At 39.9% G+C, this 18166-nt stretch overlaps 1 protein-coding gene across 8 annotated transcripts in view; it reads right to left on the reverse strand.

Moving 5' to 3' along the window:
• LOC140737271 (BMP/retinoic acid-inducible neural-specific protein 3-like) overlaps positions 1-18166 on the reverse strand; it is a 218345-nt gene that overhangs the window by 80432 nt on the left and 119747 nt on the right. For all 8 annotated transcript variants that reach the window (XM_073063622.1, XM_073063621.1, XM_073063620.1 and 5 more), the window contains one exon: positions 2050-2155. In XM_073063622.1, the coding sequence (XP_072919723.1) occupies positions 2050-2155 (106 nt within the window). The remainder of the gene's footprint in view (positions 1-2049; positions 2156-18166) is intronic.

The following is an 18166-nucleotide window of genomic DNA, read 5'->3' on the forward strand; positions in this document are numbered from 1 at the left end:
GGTGACGCCAGTGCTCTAGGACGATTCCCGAATTATTTAACATGTCAGCCAATGCAATTGTTTTGAAACTATCGGTGTTTTGGGACCAAAATGCTGTTGTTTTGTTTGTACAAGCCAAAATCCAATTCACACTGTGAGAAATCTCTGCCGGCAACACTAAATATTTCTATGTGGTAACGTTGCTCAGCAACTCCACAACTGCGAGTGTGGTGATTCTGCCAGAACACCTGCCTGAACACGATAAACACCCATTGCTGAAAACTCACCACTTATAGACTTCAGGACTGTCAGAGTCTGAGCATGCCAAAGAGTTGCTCTATTTGCCCGGCCTCAGCAATGGTAAGCCATCAGAGCAAATAGACCACACTGCTGTCACTCCTGGGAAATCACCATCCATGTTTTATTTTTAAAGAACTCTTCATGCAGCAAATGCCTGATCAAGTTCGCATACCCCTCACTAATATACCCATGAAGGGAGCTTGCTAAAGTTGCTGACCGTTTATGCTGTGTGAGGCAGTGGTCCATCATTCCTACTTTCTCTACTCCAATTTAAGGATGCTTGCAGCTGCGAAACAGGTGACGCCAGGCTTTTAGCTCTCTCACTTTGCTATGAACACCATTTCTTCGCAGTTTTGACAGTGCCAGTGCTTTGGGACATTGGAGGTCTGAGAATACCATGGGTTCCAGCTGCCAGAGTTGTCTACTGCTCAAAACACGACACCCTTCCTGTGTGACACAGGTACTCAAGTGAGTGTGATGCCAGCATTGCAAAGAGTGATGAAACCTCGCTGGAGGCTGCCAACAGCAGCAGGATCCAGACTAATGGGACACGAGGATTGGCACTCGGCTTCAGTCAGCGGCATCACACATGGGATCTTGCCCTGGCTCAACTGGTTAGACCTCTGATTGGTGCAGATTTCTTGTGTGCCCAAAGACTATTATTTAATCTTGTATGAGGAGTGTTTGTTGGCTCCATGTCTGTCCACACTAGAGTTTAGAAGTTTAAGGGGGATCTCATGGAAACCTACCAAATATTGAAAGCCCTGAAGACAGTGGACATGGTTTAAGGTTTTCAATAAGGGCACAGCCTCAGAATAGAAGGATGTCCCTTTAAGTCTGTCACCATTTAATACCTTGAGATTCATTTTCTTGCAGGCATTTACAGAGAAATAAAGAAATGCAGTAGAATTTATGTAAGTCTGTGAAGAACAAAGACAGGCGAGTAATCAATTTCAAAACAAGGCAAACCCTGCAAATAATTATAATAAATAAACAAACAAACAAATAAATAAATAAATAAATAAATAAATAAATAAATTCTGAGAATGTGAGCTGTAGAGTCCTTGAAAGTAATCCCATAGGACTTGGTTGTGCTGAGTTGCAACAAAAATGCATTTCAAAATGCTTCTATTATTCTATATTTTAACTTACTAATAAATCAATAAATATACCTTCATATACCTTTTCTAATTTAAATAATTTTGCTGATTGGAATTTGGTTGGTAGTGTGTTTTAAAATATTAAATTTTCTTGATTAGCTTGGTTCCAAGCCATCAAGTTGGCAGCTTCTTTTGTATGGAGGGCATGTTTAAAAACTAAAATGTATTCACAATTTTACATTACAATGGCTCATGATTGACTCACTGGTATGCAATGACTTTTAGTAAGATCATGAAAAAAACAAAATGGGTGCAACTGAGGGCACGTTTGCTCTAGAAATCAGAAGCAGAAGGTAACAGTACAGAAATTAATCAAAGCTTGAGTTTCCTGTGATAGTGCTACACAGTGGACCTGTATTGCTATAATCCTGCACTTTTAGTATTTTAATATATCTTATGAGTTCCTGAATTATTCATGGTTATACTTGGGGACTCCAGCAGTTGCTGTTGATGTTATAGGCATAATATTAAGTCATGCAACAGCCAGTTTTAAGCATGAATAATTGAAGAAGGCTCCAGCCACTGCAATAGTCATAAGGGAATAAGGGACAGTGCACATCAACTGCTACAGGGATAAAAGGAGAAATTTAGCAGCCGCACCTGTACTGACCTTGTAAATGAATTTTGTTCTCGGGACTTTGTACCAGAACTGAACTAACAGAGTCCAGATTGTCATAGTTACTGCATCCAAGAGGTCCTGTTCTGGTTTCCGTTACCTGGACAACCGGAAAAAAGAGACAATTTGTCAGTGAATGCCTTGTAACATTTTATTCCTTTGCCTTTGCCACAAATTTTCTCTTGGATAGCATGGTTTGTACATTCAGTTCATTGACGAAATTTTAATTTTTAATCCTTAATGGTGTGTATAAAAATGTAGCTACATGGTGAACCATCTATTGTATACATTTTTATATAAGCCACCTTCCAATTTTTGCTATTGATTTTAATTAGCCTTTAATTCATTTGTATTTTTCACTCTGCTTATAATGGAATGGAGAGGGTTAATGCAACCTTTTATTTATAGTGCAAGCATTATCAGCCTGCTGTTCACAGCTCACCATTGCAGTAGATAGGTAGAATAGACTGTAGTTCCAAACCGCCTGTTTTCAAACCTCTCCATGGTTAGGGTTATGTCCTTTCCTCTGTCAGTCAGCATCATCTGAGATATCTCTTGATTTTCCATTCCTGACTAATTAAGTATGCCCAAATTTAACCATTCCATTACTGGAAAATCTGCCTTTGGCTTCCAGACTTGAAATCTCTAAAATTTCATCCTTAAGCATTGTTAGGTCATTGCTTGCATGAGATATTTCCCTTCATTTTCTTTGTCCCTCCCTGCTCAGAATTTAACAAGGGCAGAAATAATAGGGGCAGGAATCAACCACTCAGCCCCTCAAGTTTGCTCGAAAATTCAATAAGACATTCAATAACCGTACACATCAGCATCATTTCCCCATATCCTTTGATGTCTCCCACATCCAGGAGTCAATCAAAATTAGTTCTGAATGCAATCAACAATTCAATGGAGCTCCACAAAATAGTCTAAAAATTCATACCTTCTGATTGCAGTAGCCTATCCCTTATTTTGAGACATGGTTCTAGACTCCGAAGTCAGATAAACATATTTATTCTCCATATTAATTCTGTGAAGACCTCCAATAATTTTCTATGTTTCAACAGGGTCATTGTTCGTTTGACTGATTTTCAGGGTACAGAGGCTAAGTATCATAAAGTGGAAGATCTGCTTCCCAGAACAAGTCTTCAGTCCGCTCCTGTAATAAGTATGTCCTTCTGGGATATGAATGTCAGAATGAAATACAATACACTAAGTGCAGTCTCACCAAAAAAAGTATCTTTACTCTTGTTTTCAAATCCTCTTGCAATAAAGTCCAATGTCGGAGGATAGCTGCTGTTTAAGAAAGGCTCAAAGAACAAGCCAGGAAATTATAGGTGGGTGAGTCTGACATCAGCAGTGAGCAAATTATTGGAAGATATTCTAAGGGACCAGAAATGTAAGTATTTGGATAGACACGACCGATTAGAGATAGTCAACATGGCTTTGTGCATGTTCAAATTCAAAGTAAATTTATTATCCATAGGACAAACCAATCTTATGGATTTTTTCAGAGGTTACCAGGACAGTTGAGGAAGGAAAGGCAGTGAATGTTGTCTACATGGACTTTAGCAAGGCCTTTGACAAAGTTTCACGTGGGAGGTTGGATAAGAAGATTCAGTCACTTGGTATTCACGATGAGGCATAAAGCCGATTCTTCATTGGCTTTATGAAAGAAGCATGAAAATGATTGTAGATGGTTGTGCATCTGAACTGGAGGTCAGTGACTAGTGGTGTGCCACAGGAATGGTGCTGGATCCATTGCTGTTTGTCATCTGCAGTATATCAACCATCCGGATGACAATGTGCTTAACTGGATGAGCAAATTTGAAGATGATACCAAGATTGCGGGGGTGGGGGAGGGGGGAGGTTAGTGGACAGTAAGAAAGTCTATCAAAGCTTGCAGTGGGATTTGGACCAGCTGGAAAAATGTGTTGAAAAGAAGCAGATGGAATTTTATGCAGACAAGTGTGAGGTACAGCATTTTGGGAGGGCAAACCAGAATAGAACTCACACAGCGAATGGTAGGGCACAGAGGAGTGTTGTACAAAAGAGGGATTTAGGAATACATATCCATAATTCCTTTAATCGGGTCATAAACAGACATTTTGGCACACTGGCCTTTATAAATCAAAGTATTAAATACAGGAGTTAGAATGTTATGTTGAAGTTGTTTAAGACCTTAGAGATGCCAAATTTGGAATATTGTGTGCAGTTTTGGTCACCGTCCTTTAGGAAAATGAGGGGAGATTTGACAGAGGTATACAAAATTATGAAGGGCATAAATAGGGTTAATGCAAGAAGGCTTCTTCTACTGATGTCGGCTGAGACTAGAACTAGAGACTAGTCCTTTTACTGTACTATAAAAGGCACAGATGGGATAGAATTTGTCAAATGTGCTCAGGAAAGTTTCCTTAATCAGTACATAGCAGACCCAGTGAGACAGTGTGCGATACTTGATCTGCTATTAAGTAATGAGACAGGGGAGGTGACAGAAGTTTGTTCAGGGGAACACTTTGCATCTAGTGATCAGAGTGCTATTAGTTTCAAAGTAAGTATGCTAATAGATAGGCAAACCCCTCCCACCTTCAAATCTATTACTATCTTTTCTTTCAGTTAGTCCTGATGAAGGGTCTCAGCCTGAAACATCAACTGTACTTCTTCCTATAGATGTTGCCTGGCCTGTTGCTTCCACCAGCATTTTGATGCTAATAGATAGGTCCTGTCTACAGGCTGAGATTCTAAATTGGAAAGAAGTCAATTTTGATGGAAAGATCTGGTAAGTGTGGATTGGGACAGCCTGTTTTCTGTCAAAAGTGTACTTGGTAAGTGGGAAGCCTTCAATATTGAACTTTGCCTCTCTGATTGGAGGCTTGTGAATAGTGGAATGGCACAGGAAGCAGTGCTGGGTCAGTTGTTGTTTGTCATCTATATCAACAATCTTGATGATAATTTGATTAAATAGATTAGCAAATATTGGGGGTATAGTCGACAGCGAAGAAGGCTATCATGGCTTGCAGCAGATCTGAAGCAGCTGGAAAATGGACTGAAAAATGAGGAGCGCAGTAGGGCAAAGGGATCTGAAAATACAGGTCCATAATTCATTGAAAGTGGCATCATAGGTAGATAGGATTGTAAAGAAACCTTCCACCTTCGTCAGGACTAACTGAAAGAAAAGATAGTGAGAGATAGCAGATGGAATGTTATTTTGAAGTTGGTTCCGACATTGGTGAGGCCTAATTTGGAGTATTATGTGTAGTTTTGGTCACCAACCTACAGGAAAGATGTAAATAAGGTGGAAAGAGTAAATAAGGTTATAAGGATGTTGCCAGATCTAGAGGACTTGAGTTATATGGAAAGATTGAATAGGTTAGGACTTTATTCCTTGCAGTGTAGAAGACTGAGAGGAGATTTGATATAGGTCAAAATTATGAGGGGTATAGATAAGGCAAATGCAAGCAGGCTTTTACACTGAGGTTGGGTAGGACTACAACCAGAGGTCATGGGTTAAGAATGAAAGGGGAAAAGTTTAAGGGGAACATGAGGAGAACTGCTTCAGTCAGAGGGTTGTCAGAGTGTGGAGCAAGCTGCCAGCACACATGAAGCAAGCAAGCTTAATTTTAATGCTTAAGAGAAGTTTGAATAGGTACAGGGATAATAGGGATGTAGCAGGTTATAGACCCAGTGAAGGTCAATGAGAGTAGGCAATTGAAATGACAATTGGCTAGATGGGCTGAAAGGCCTGTTTCTGATCTGTACTTTTCTATGACTATGACTCTATAGATCATAGGTTAAAGCTGAAAGGTGAGGTATTTAAGGGGAACCTGATGGGGGAAATTCTTCACTCTGACAGTGGTGCAAGTGTGGAACAAGCTGCCAGAAGAAGTGGTGGGTGTGGGTTTGACTGCAACATTAAAGAGAAGTTTGGGTAAGTATATGAATGGGAGGGGTATGGAGAGTAACAGTTCAACATAGACTAGATGGCATAGAGGCCCTGTTTCTGTGCAACAGTGCCCTATGACTCGACTCTCTAACTCTACTTTTTACCTTCCTATTTGCCTGGTACAACATAAAATGTATTGTTTGAAAATTAAAACGTGCTGGATTTATAAGCTCAGAATTAATGTTTCAGCTCTTTGACCTGACCATTTGCCCACTTCCTCTCTCCACAGCTGCTGCCTGACCCAACCTTCTTAGTTAGTTTTTTCTTCCTTTGAGGCACCTTTTGCTTTGTTAAAAGTGGCAAAGAAATGAATTGCTGTTAGTTTTGTAATGGAGGGAAGATTCTTCTCTAATGAGATTATTTTGGAAAGAATGTCTGCAAGTTATCTCTCCGAAGACACAGCTGGCATCTTTATTTGATGAGCTTCTTGAGAACACTTTATATAAATACTTAACTCTGTTTATTCTCTAAGCAAAATGGTTCCACACATTTACCAAGCAGTTGTGAGTTTCAGGGCATATTTCAGAAAATACGCAAGATCTAAGTGATCAACAAATTGACAAGCTTCTGTATTTAACTCTGAAAGTGATCTGTGTAAACCACAACATTAAAACAGGTTCAACCTTCTTCCTGAACAGTCCTCCAAACATTAATCAAGGTCTCCCTGAGATTTATTGCTGATATAAATAAATGAAACTTGGAATGAGACAGCATGGAAGCATGCCCATTGGCTCATGAGTTTGCATTGACTATTAACCAGCCATTTACACTAATCCTTCACAAATCTCTTTTTTTTTCAACTCTCATTCGTATCATGTGTTCGTAGAGTCACCCAGCACAGAAACATACCCTACAACTCAATTGGTCCATGCCAATCTTCAACTCCTCACACTCAGCATCTATGATATGTCCCTTCAGAATGTAATTCTTCAGTAAAAACCACCTCTGACTCAACTCCAGTGAAGATAGAGGCATCCTACTCAATCATTGCTCTTGTCTTAAAGCAGTATATTTTCATTCAAATGTCTGCATTGCAGGTATATCCCACCTTGTTTAGGAAGACCACACACTTCTGCAGTATGCCAAATGTTGACATACAAACTCTCTTCCTTTACATTTCAGTTTTTTTATTCTATGGCATGATATTTCTGACCTAAGGTTATTTTCTATTGCTGAACTCCTGATTATTCTGCCATAATCAGGATAATCAGCATTTATTTTTTCACTGCTTCACATTGCATGACTATCTTTGCCCCATTCTCTGGTTTTACATTTGTCGCTGTATTTAAAACTACCATGGATAATGTTTATGCTCTGAGCTTCACAGGCAAGGAATCTCATTACACCTTGGTATATGTCACAATAAACTAATCTGAAACAGTATCTGCACTGATCTTACCTTTACTAATCAGACTATCCTGTCCCCTCTTCATCACTGGGTATCCAACCAAAATGAAATACATCACAGAACACTTCAACTTTCAGCTTCGGTCACGTGGCCGCCACATCTCTGTCGTGGCTATCGGATCAGGTCACCAGTTTCTAGTTATACGAACAGTTCGCCTGTTTTGTTGTGCATAGTCTGCATCTCCGATCACACATCAGCAGAAGAATGAGGTTATGCTGCAGGGAGCATAGAGGAGATTCACCAGGAATGTTGCTGGGATTAATTACAGGTGGAGACTGGATAAGCTAGGTATTTTCTCCCAGAGTGAAGTAGGCTGAGGGATGACATGACCTAGGTATGTAACATTATGAGAAGAATAAATATAGTAGATAGTCAGAAACTTTTTCCCACAGCAGGGGCATCAAAAACAAAAGGGGATAGTCTTAAAATGAGAGGAAGGTGTAGTAAAAGGAATCTGAGTGATTTCTTTTGTTTACACAGAGAGTGCTTGATATCTGAAACTCATTGCTAGACGAGATGGTGGAATCAGACAAAATCTCTGCATTAAGAAGCATTTGGACAGTCACTTTAATAAGCAAGTCTAATGTAAGCAAATGGAGTTAATGTTGATGTACAAAATGGTCAGTGCAGACACAGTGAATCAAAGACACAGTGGATGTCTTTGGGCTGTGGAACTTGAAACCCTATGAATGCTGTGTTTATTCAAATACAGATCCTTTAGTTTGGTCAGTTTAATATTTTCCCTTACCCTGCCCCTTATGTCAAAACATCATCCCCCTTTCTGTCACAGATACTTCCCAGTTGCCAATATCCATATCCCCATAATTGCCTTGTCCTTTCATTTTAACTTTCTAAAACTCCCTGTATAAACCTAAATCCCTGTTCTCCATCCTCAAGTGTATGATGCAAATTCAATTTGCCAAGAGACAGATCGCTGCTCGATTGAAGTGAAGCTCATCTCAATGGAGCAGCTTCTCCTTTCCCCAGTCCTGAAGAAATGAAACCCACTTCACTCACTCCTTTCTCTGATATTGTTGAGTCAATCCAATTTTCACACAGTTCAGAATGGTTCAAACAGTAATCTGGAGATAACCTTAATGTTTTTGCTTTTTAATTCAGACCCTAGCTGGCCACAACCCATCAGCAACCTTCTTTCTTGGTTTTCTAACTATGAAGTTGACTCTTAAATGGATCATGAAACATGGATCTTCACACCTAATATTCCTCTCCTGCTTACCGCTGCCCCAAACAGCAATTTGTAGAGAATACAGCCTTTTGGACTAACACTGATGGACGTAGAGGACAGGTTATAATCCCCTGTACCACAATTACAATGCCACTCCATAGTCTGTAAGATGCTCTGGTTACTTTGCTCAAACTGCTTGCAGCTCTTGCACTCTTTCACACAGGCTGCAAAAACCTTGCTCCTCTGTGCCATTGCAAGAGACAAGGGTCCCCCAGTTGTGTCTCCCCTATATTTCATCGCACCTCTTGTCCCTATCCGTTGACCAAAACTTCAGTACTTAACCTAAATGGTCTGACTATCTCCTGGAAGGAATTGTCCAATTACACTCTCCCTGTCATTGATACATAACAGCTTCTGAATTTCAGACTCTGGACAATGAATTCCAACCCAAAGATCCTCGAGATGCAGGCACTCCCTCTGTAGATCACATTAGACTCCACCCGATCCCACATGCTGCATCTACAGCACGTCACATGTTCAGCCATATTTGTCATCATTTAATTAAAGTAACTTTTGGCAGCACAGTGATGTCTCATAACACCAGAAACTCAGATTCAATCCTGACTTTGAATGCTGTCTGGGAGGAGCTTACATGTTCTCCCTGTGACTGCACGGGCTTCCTCTGGGTGTTCCAGTTTCCTTTCACATCTCAGGATATGCAGGTTGGTAAGTTAACTGTGAGTTTACTCTAGTGTGTAGATGAGTGGCAGAATCAGAGAGGAGTGGGACAACGTAGGGTGAATGAAATGTCTTTCAAGTAGGATTAATGTAAATGGTCAGTGCAGACTTGATGGGCTGAAGTCTGTGCTGTATTTCTCTATGAGACAGTAATTTGATCATGATATTACTGTATTGGTTAATGCTTTGCACTTTAGTTACACTTTTCTTTATAAATTAAAGCAACCTGCCTTAAGAGGGGAAGAATTATGCAAAGCTCACTTGCTTGTTAATGCTGAACCTCTCAATTAAATCTTCTACACCTCTCCTCCCTGTATATCAAGCTCTGACTTTGGGTTGACATCACTGGTGTTTATCAATGAATCTCTGTTTTAGCTCTGTCTTTGTACAGAGTATCTTTCCCTCATTTTACCTAATCCCTAATGTATAAAAATATATCAATCAATTTGTATTTCATGTATTGATGCTCAAGCTGGCAGTAGCTGTGTTCACCCTTTTGATAATAACCAGTTGATTCATAGACCCAGGAGGAATGTGGGAGGATTATAATTATTCTTGGTATATGTTACAGTGGCATTCTATGGGATTAATTTAGCAATCTCTTCTCTTTCAAATCTTGTAAATAATCTACTGATATAGGCTGTGTCAGGTGCGATGACTTTTACATTTGATACGTAGCATATGAAGATGTAGACTGCAAAGCCAAACGGCAGGAGCCACTCAAGGATATAAATGTAATCAGGTAAGCAGATGAAGTCCAGTGTTGAAAAGCATACTAGAAGATGGATGTGATGACTGTGGCGAGGGTGTGAAGGATACTCATCAGGATGTTGCTCAGATTGGAGGGCTTTAGTTATGGGGAGAGATTGGATAGGTTCAGCTTCCTTTCCCTGGAGCAAAGAACACTGAAGGGTATATCAAATTGAGAGGCACAGATTCATACAGCAGAGAATCACAATCTTTTCCCCATGGTCACAGTATCAGAAGCAAAAGGGGATAGGCTTTAGATGAGAAGGAGTTTTAAAGGAGAACTAAATTCTTTCTACACAATAGGTGGTTGATATTTGGAATAGGCTGACAGTGGACTTGATGGAAACAGGTATGATCACTATATTCAAGAGACATAGAGGCATTTGAAGGACAATGGGCTAAAGCAGGCAAATAGGATTAGTGTAGACAGACAAGATGTTTGACATAGATAAGATCATAAGACAGAGGAGCAGAATTTGGCCCATCAAATCCATTCTGCCATTTGATCATGGCTGATCCATTGCCCTCTCAACCCCATTCTCCTGCCTTCCCCCTGTAACCTTTCCTGCCCTGACATCAAAAATCTATCAAGATACGGCAGGCTGAAAGGCCTGTTCTGTGCTGTAAGTCCCCACAACTTTAGAACAAACTAGGCAAAAAACATTAGGTATTTATAGAGGTGCCACTGTAGCGTAGTGTAAAATGTAGTTGTTCGCACAATGCTTCACAGTACCAGCGACCCAGGTTCCGTTCTCGCTGCTATCTGTAAGGAGTTTGTACTTTCTCCCCGTGACCCCATGGTTTTCTGGCTTTCTCCCACAGTCCAAAGGTGCATCGGTTGGTAGGTCAATTGGTCATTGTAAATTGTCCCCTGATTAGACTAGGATGGAATCGGGGGATTGCTGGTGGCGCAGCTCGAAGGGCAGGGAGGGCCTACTCTGTGCCATATCTCAATAAATAAATAAATAATGGGAACAAAATATGCACAAATAAAGCAAGGAAATTAGGGATGCCAACGAACTGAAGATTTTGCAAGAATAGTGGCAACAAGCAGATGGTGCAGTGCAATAAAAGGTCAATATGAAGCTGAAATATTGAGGTGATTTTGGCACTTTATAAATCTTGTAGCAGTCTGTGTTCAACACAGTGCAAAAATATATTTCAGCTATTGAAAGGACAAAGGAAAGATAAGATAAATTACTGGGACAGAGGCATAGGGTTATGAGGAGCAATTATATAAATTAAACATGCTTACATAGGGAAGAAAGATGAGCTGATCTAATTGCTGTTTCTTCAGATTCTGAAAGAACTGGACAATTTAGATTATGACAGCTGAGTATAATCAATGGATATTATCTCCACATGAAGAGGGTAACATTCAAAATTAACCTATGGAAACAATATTTCATGAAGTGAATTATTAACCCATGGGACATATTCCCCAAAGATTGTGGCAGCAATTAACATTGATTAATTCAGGTGCTGATCAGATATTTTTCATTCATAAAGTAACATATTGAAAGCAGTAATTGCAATATGATTAATCCAAGATACAATATGTAATATTGGAGCATGCCCATTAATGTGGACCTGATTAGCTTCCCACCTCTCCGACTAACAGCCTGTTCTGCCTCTCTCTCTCCAGCTCATTCATCTTAACCAATCCAAAAGCCTGCTCCATCCACCTGTAAGGGGTTTCTTCTTTTATGTTATTGCTAAGGCTAATAAAATGGCTTCTTTGTTATGTTAACTGGTGACAGAGTGCTTTCTCTCGCAGCTTGTTTGGGTTATAATTACTGATAACGAGAATTGTATTCATTTGTTAACCAATTGGGATAGCTGTTATTCTTTCTTGTGGGTCTGTAAGATAGCGTTGCGCAGACTTTTGAGGAGAAGGTGCGAGGGGGTTGGAGAGAGAAGACGCGATGTTGTAAACTGGGCGATGGAACGGACCCCGAGTGGGGATCCGAGGCCCAGGGTTTTCGGCATGGAGAACAGACGAGGACAGATTCGTGTGGAGCGTCTGGTTGACCACCGTTGTTGGTCCCAGGCGGCAGGTCGAGGAGGTCAGAGGGGACGAAGTGGTTGGACTTTGATAATTTTGGCGCCTTTTACTTTTCCTTTTATATTGTATCTCTATTAAGTACATAGTTCCAGTAAGATCTATAAAGTGTAATCATTTAATTGCATATGGTGTACTGTGTGTTATTTGGCGTGGTGGGGACATCACACAGCATCCACACCAGCTGATTACCCAGTTTGGTGAGGCCAAAGGCTGCTCCCCCTAGACAGAAGCGAGCTGAGCGAGCCTGAGGCTTAGCAGGGGGCTACACACCTCTCCTACCAATTTCAACCAATAGTGTTCATCAAATGCCTTTGCTGCACCTGTATCTTTAACAACCTGTCAAGCTCATCCTTCATTTCCCTGCCACCCCACATCCAGCCCCTGTATATCAGCCTAGCCTATTGATCTTTCAATCAAACAACCTCATCCCAGCAGCTCCATCTGAGAGGCCAGCCACACGCAACCCCTTCTGTCATCCAGCCCCACACATCGCCCTTCTAAAAGCCCATTCCACCTGTCCCCACCTGTCCACCCTATTCAGTAGCCTGACCAATCATCTTGTATCAAACTCTCCCAAGCCATCTCTCTACATAGCAGCATGTCCAAAACCCTCCCTGTCTCCCAGCCAGCAGGAAGGCATGATCGAGCACCTGGAAGAGCTGCTGTCTCACAACTCCAGCAACTCAGTTTCATCCTGTATCCCAGTGTGATCAATGGGCAGACTGCATCTTCTCCCAGGGTGCCCTAGTTTCCTCCCTCAGTTTGAAAATCAAGCTGGTTGTTCAGTTAATTGATCTTCATTAATTATCAATGGTGTAGATGACTGAAAGGAAAATCTGAGGGAGTTACTAGGTGACAGGAAGATAAGTGGAGAGATGGGAAGTGTTGTGAATTTAATATTTCAGTAATATTTGAGTAATCAGAATCAGGTTTTTTTTTAATATCCACTATTCGAGATATGTTAGTGATTTTGAGGTGAGCCCCCTGGACAAAATTAAAACTGCCTGGGAGCATGATTTAAATTTTCCTCTGTCCGACGAGGTTTGGGATTCAATTCTCAAGTCAATTAATTCAACTTCTTTATGTGCTCGCCACCGCCTTTTACAGTTCAAGTTTGTACACAGGGTTCATTTGTCTAAAACTAAATTATCGCGGTTCTATCCTGATATTAGTCCCTGTTGCAACAAGTGTAAAGGAAGTGAGGCTTCCCTTATTCATATGTACTGGGCTTATCCTAGCTTGGAGAAAATCAGGTTTAAAATCACCAGCATGTGTCGTGAAATTTGTTAACTCAGCAGCAGCAGTACAATGCAATACATGATAATAGAGAAAAAATAAGTATATCGATTGCATTAAGTATATATATGTATATTAAATAGTTCAATTAAAAATAGCACAAAAACAGAAATAATACTTTTTAAAAAGTGAGGTAATGTTAATGGCTTCAATATTCATTTAGGATTCAGATGGCAGAGGGGAAGAAGCTGTTCTTGAATTGCTGAGTGTGTGCCTTCAGGCTTCTGTGCCTCCTTCCTGATGGTAACAATGAAAAAAGGGCACATCCTGGGTGATTGGGGGTCCTTAATAATGGAAGCTGGCTTTCTGAGGCACCGCTCTTTGAAGATGTCTTGGATATTACAGAGGCTAGTACCTAAGATGGAGCTGACTAGCTTTATATATACTCTAGCTTCTCTCAATCCTGTGCAGTACCAACCAACCCCTCACCACCCATCCCCCCCATCCCACTTGGTGATGCAGCCTGTCAGAATCCTCTCCATGGTACATCTGTAGAGGTTTTCGAGTGTTTTAGGTGACAAACCAAATCTTATTAGATTCCTAATGAAATATAGCCACTGTCTTTCCTTCATTATAGCTGCTTTGATATGTTGGGATGAGGTTAGTTTCTCAGAGATCTCACCAGGAATTTAAAATTGCTCACTCTCTCCAGTTCTGATCGCTCTAAGAGGATTGTCTCTTATTCCCTCGTCTTACCCTTCCCACAATCAGATCTTTGGTCTTACTGACATTGAGTGCAAGGTTGTTGCTGCAACACCAATATATATACATCTTATATACAGTTTATATATTGTTTGATTAAGTATTGTTGCTTGCTTAAATAATTAATATAATTAATTATAGGTTATATGTAAAAATGCATTAATTGTACATGTCATCATGCTACATGATACACACATGACTTGCTTAATCCAAAGACAAAGTTACACCCATATTTTCAGACTCCCATGACTTTGTTTGAATTAGTTTAATGCTTTGAAGTTACCAAACATTATACTGTATTGGTAATGATGCACTTTGAAAATGAATCTGAGACAGCAATGGAGCTGTTGAAAGTACAGCGAGACGTTTGAAATAAAATAAGACACTGTTACGATACGCATGTGTTCCTTGGAAAAGAAGATTTGAGTGTTTAAAAAATATATAAGAAAACGGAAAAATTCACGGGTTTTTAAAGAGTGAGTACTGGATGATAATAATCATTAAATAAAATAGACATGGCTGGTTATATCTGAAAGATTGACAAGTTTCATTACACAACGGGTAATTGGCTCAAGTATACTGAGCTATTGTAACAGTATTTTCAAGCCAATGAAAAGCCAGTGCCAATTTTGTTTAGTGCATTTGGTTTAAAGGCTTGCAGTTTCCTCATACAAACTCTTCTCCCTCCTGCCATATGGGAAAAGGCACCGAAGCATTCAGGCTCTCATGACCAGACTATGTAACAGTTTCTTCCCCCAAAGCTATCAGACTCCTCAATACCCAGAGCCTGGACTGACACCAATTTACTGTCCTCTACTGTGCCTATTGTCTTGTTTATTATTTATTGTAATGCCTGAACTGTTTTGTGCATTTTATGCAGTTCTGGGTAAGTCTGTAGTCTAGTGTAGTTTTTTTCTGTGTTGTTTTTATGTAGTTCAGTGTAGTTTTTGTACTGTTTCATGTAGCACCATGGTCCTGAAAAACATTGTCTCATTTTTACTGTGTACTATACCAGCAGTTATGGTCGAAATGACAATAAAAAGTGACTTGACTTGACTTGAAGTTTGACTGCTCAACCAAACCATCAGGATTGAGCCTTGGTACTGTTGTCAAGGTGATGAAAGAACACTTAGAATGAAAGCCATTGTTGATTGCAGAATGCTTCAGATTTCACATGCATAACCAAAAGAAAGAGGTGTCCATTTCAGCATTTGTGGCTGAATTGAAGAAATTGTCTGAGCACTGTCAGTTCAGTAATGGGTTTGTTGATACACTGTGAGATCGTTTAGTTCGAGGAATCTTAAAAAAAGTTACTGTATTCAAAAACAACTCCTAACTGAAGTACAACTTATATTTTAAAAAAAATAGGTGGAAATCACCTTTTCAATGGAGACTACAGAGAGGGATACAACTGAGTTGAAGTCAGGAATGAAAGTGAGTATGAACAAAACTGCAGCATCTAAACAGAAACCTGCCTCTCTGAACACATTGTGGTACCATTCTGGCATGGGGGCATATATATAACAAATGCAGAAAATGCAAGAAAGTAGGACACAAAGAGCACATCGGGTAGACAAAAATAAATGACCTGCACTGAGAAGAGAAAAAGATAAAAAATTCATGTTGCAGTTTCAGAAAGAGCTGTTAAATATCTGATGACCACAGTGCCACAGAATTGTGTAGCCTTGAGATTTACAGTGTGAAAATTAATAATAGACAGTAATATGGCTTACTCCAAAAGTGAACGACAAATTAATTAAAATTGAATTGGACACTGGCTAAGTCATTCAACAAAATGAATTTTCATGGCATTTCAAAGGTATTAAACTGAAGCCTGCAAATATCCAATTAAGAACTTATACTGGAGAAAGCTCCCATGGGAATGGCATTTGTAACTATGAAGTACAACAACCAACAAGTCACATTGAGCTTGTGGTAAAAACAGAAGGACCATCATTATGAGGGTGTGATTGACTGAGACAACTAAACTTGATTGGAGCTCCATTCACAAATTGCATGCCACATCGCCTGCAATGAAACCACATGAAAGTGAATTAAGAAAGATACTGGATGATGCCATAACTGTCTCCATGCTGTACACCCTGAATTGTTCTCCAGCAGAGGGCAAGCAGGTGTTGGTGCCGACCTCTATGTCTCTGGCTGGAAAGCATATTGGACCAAAGAAGGTCCATGCTGCTCAGAGGAAGTGTGAAGTTGGTGAAAGCAACAGTCTGACTACAACAGTTTTTGTAGGCAACGTATCTAAGAAAGCTTCTGATACATTAATCAGGCAGCTACTTGCAAAATGTGGCTTGGTTTTAAGCTGGAAGAGAGTTCACAGGGCTTCAGGAAAGCTGCAAGCATTCGGCTTTTGTGAGTATAAAGAACGAGAACCTGTTCTCCATGCATTAAAATCATTGCATGAACTTCAAGTGGGAGACAAAATGCTGCTTGTAAAAGTAGATGTGAAGACCAAAGCCCGGCTGCATGAATGGACGGTGAAAAAGAAAGGAGTCAGTGGAGACAGGAAAACAGAAGATTCATGAGATGATGTTGTGGGTGAGGAAATCAAGAGAAGAGATCAGAACATAAAGGGGGCAATAGAAGGATTAATAAGAGGATACTCCAGTGAACTAAATGTACCTTCCAAAGATCAAGATGCACAAAGAAGAAGAAGAAGAAAGGTGGCTACCACTGTCAGAACTCCTTCCTACTGTCTCAGTTAACTCCTACAACCACCGTGGAGGAGATTCCAGAAGCTGAGATTGCTTCACAGCCACAACTCTCACCTGCCAAGCAGAGTCAGGAAAGACGTTGTCCCACAAGAGTAAGAAATCCTCCACAGTGATTAAATCTTTAGGCCTGAATGGGACAATTCAGAATTAACTATGCTGTCAATGTATTTATATGGTAGTTGTAACATACTGTGCATATAGTTGAGATGCATTCTCTATTGAGTTGGAATTTAAAGCCAAGCAAGGAGAAATTTAATATTTCAGTAATATTTGAGTAATCTTGTATACATATATATTGTTTAAGCATTCTTGTTTGTTTAAATAATTAATCATGAGTTATATGTAAAATACATTAATTACATATGTCATCATGCTACCACGTGATACATGCATGCCTCATTTAAAGTAAAGACTAAGTTACACCCATATTTTCAGACTCCTGTGTCTTTTTTTGAATTAGTATAATTTTTTGAAGTTACAACATGTAACAAGACTTAATGGGCCAAATGGCCGCTTTCTATAGCACAAAGTATGTAAGATTTGGGACACTCTTCCCCATCTAACAGATTAATCACATCCTCCAACTGTTTAACTCCACTGATCTCTTAAGCAGGCCCCTACTATTCTTATCTAACTCACCCTTCCCCATCTAGCCCTTTAATGAACAACTAGTCGCCACCTGCCCTCCACCTTACAACCTTCCTCATTCACCCTTCTGTAGAATACAATACCTCATCAATCCACCCCCCACCTTTCACCATTTTACTCCCAACCCATTGCCTTACCCTGTGTTGCATTCACACTTCCTGATAAATTCCCCACAACATATTGATTTTATTAAATTATCATTGCTTTATTCTGCCTGTTTATGAGGTATACAGTATTCTATTATCTGACTCAGTCAGCAACTTCTAGGCTGCTGGGAGTTAAGAGTCACGTTATTGCTTTTTAAAGAACAAAATACAAAGTTATTTTTAATGGTGCACATTATTTCATAGGGTGCAGCTTCTCAAACGTGGCACTTAATCCATCCAGGCAAGTCCCTAAAGACAGCAGTTCTTTAAGCAATTCCCCTTGCACTGCTTGTTCAGCTATGTTCTGTGAGGTTGATAAGGATATCATCAATTTCCATCAGTCACTTTAGCTGCATTTCACAGCAACCAGCAACAAAGGCCACAATTCTATTTATCAAAATTCAGAGATCGAAAAGAACTCCCAATGCTCTGGAAAATACACAGTTCATCGCATTTCATTTGTCAAACAAAGTACAAAAGTTCAAAGTTCAATGTTC

Source organism: Hemitrygon akajei, chromosome 12, assembly GCF_048418815.1.
Source record: "Hemitrygon akajei chromosome 12, sHemAka1.3, whole genome shotgun sequence".
Classification (NCBI taxonomy): Eukaryota; Metazoa; Chordata; class Chondrichthyes; order Myliobatiformes; family Dasyatidae; genus Hemitrygon; species Hemitrygon akajei.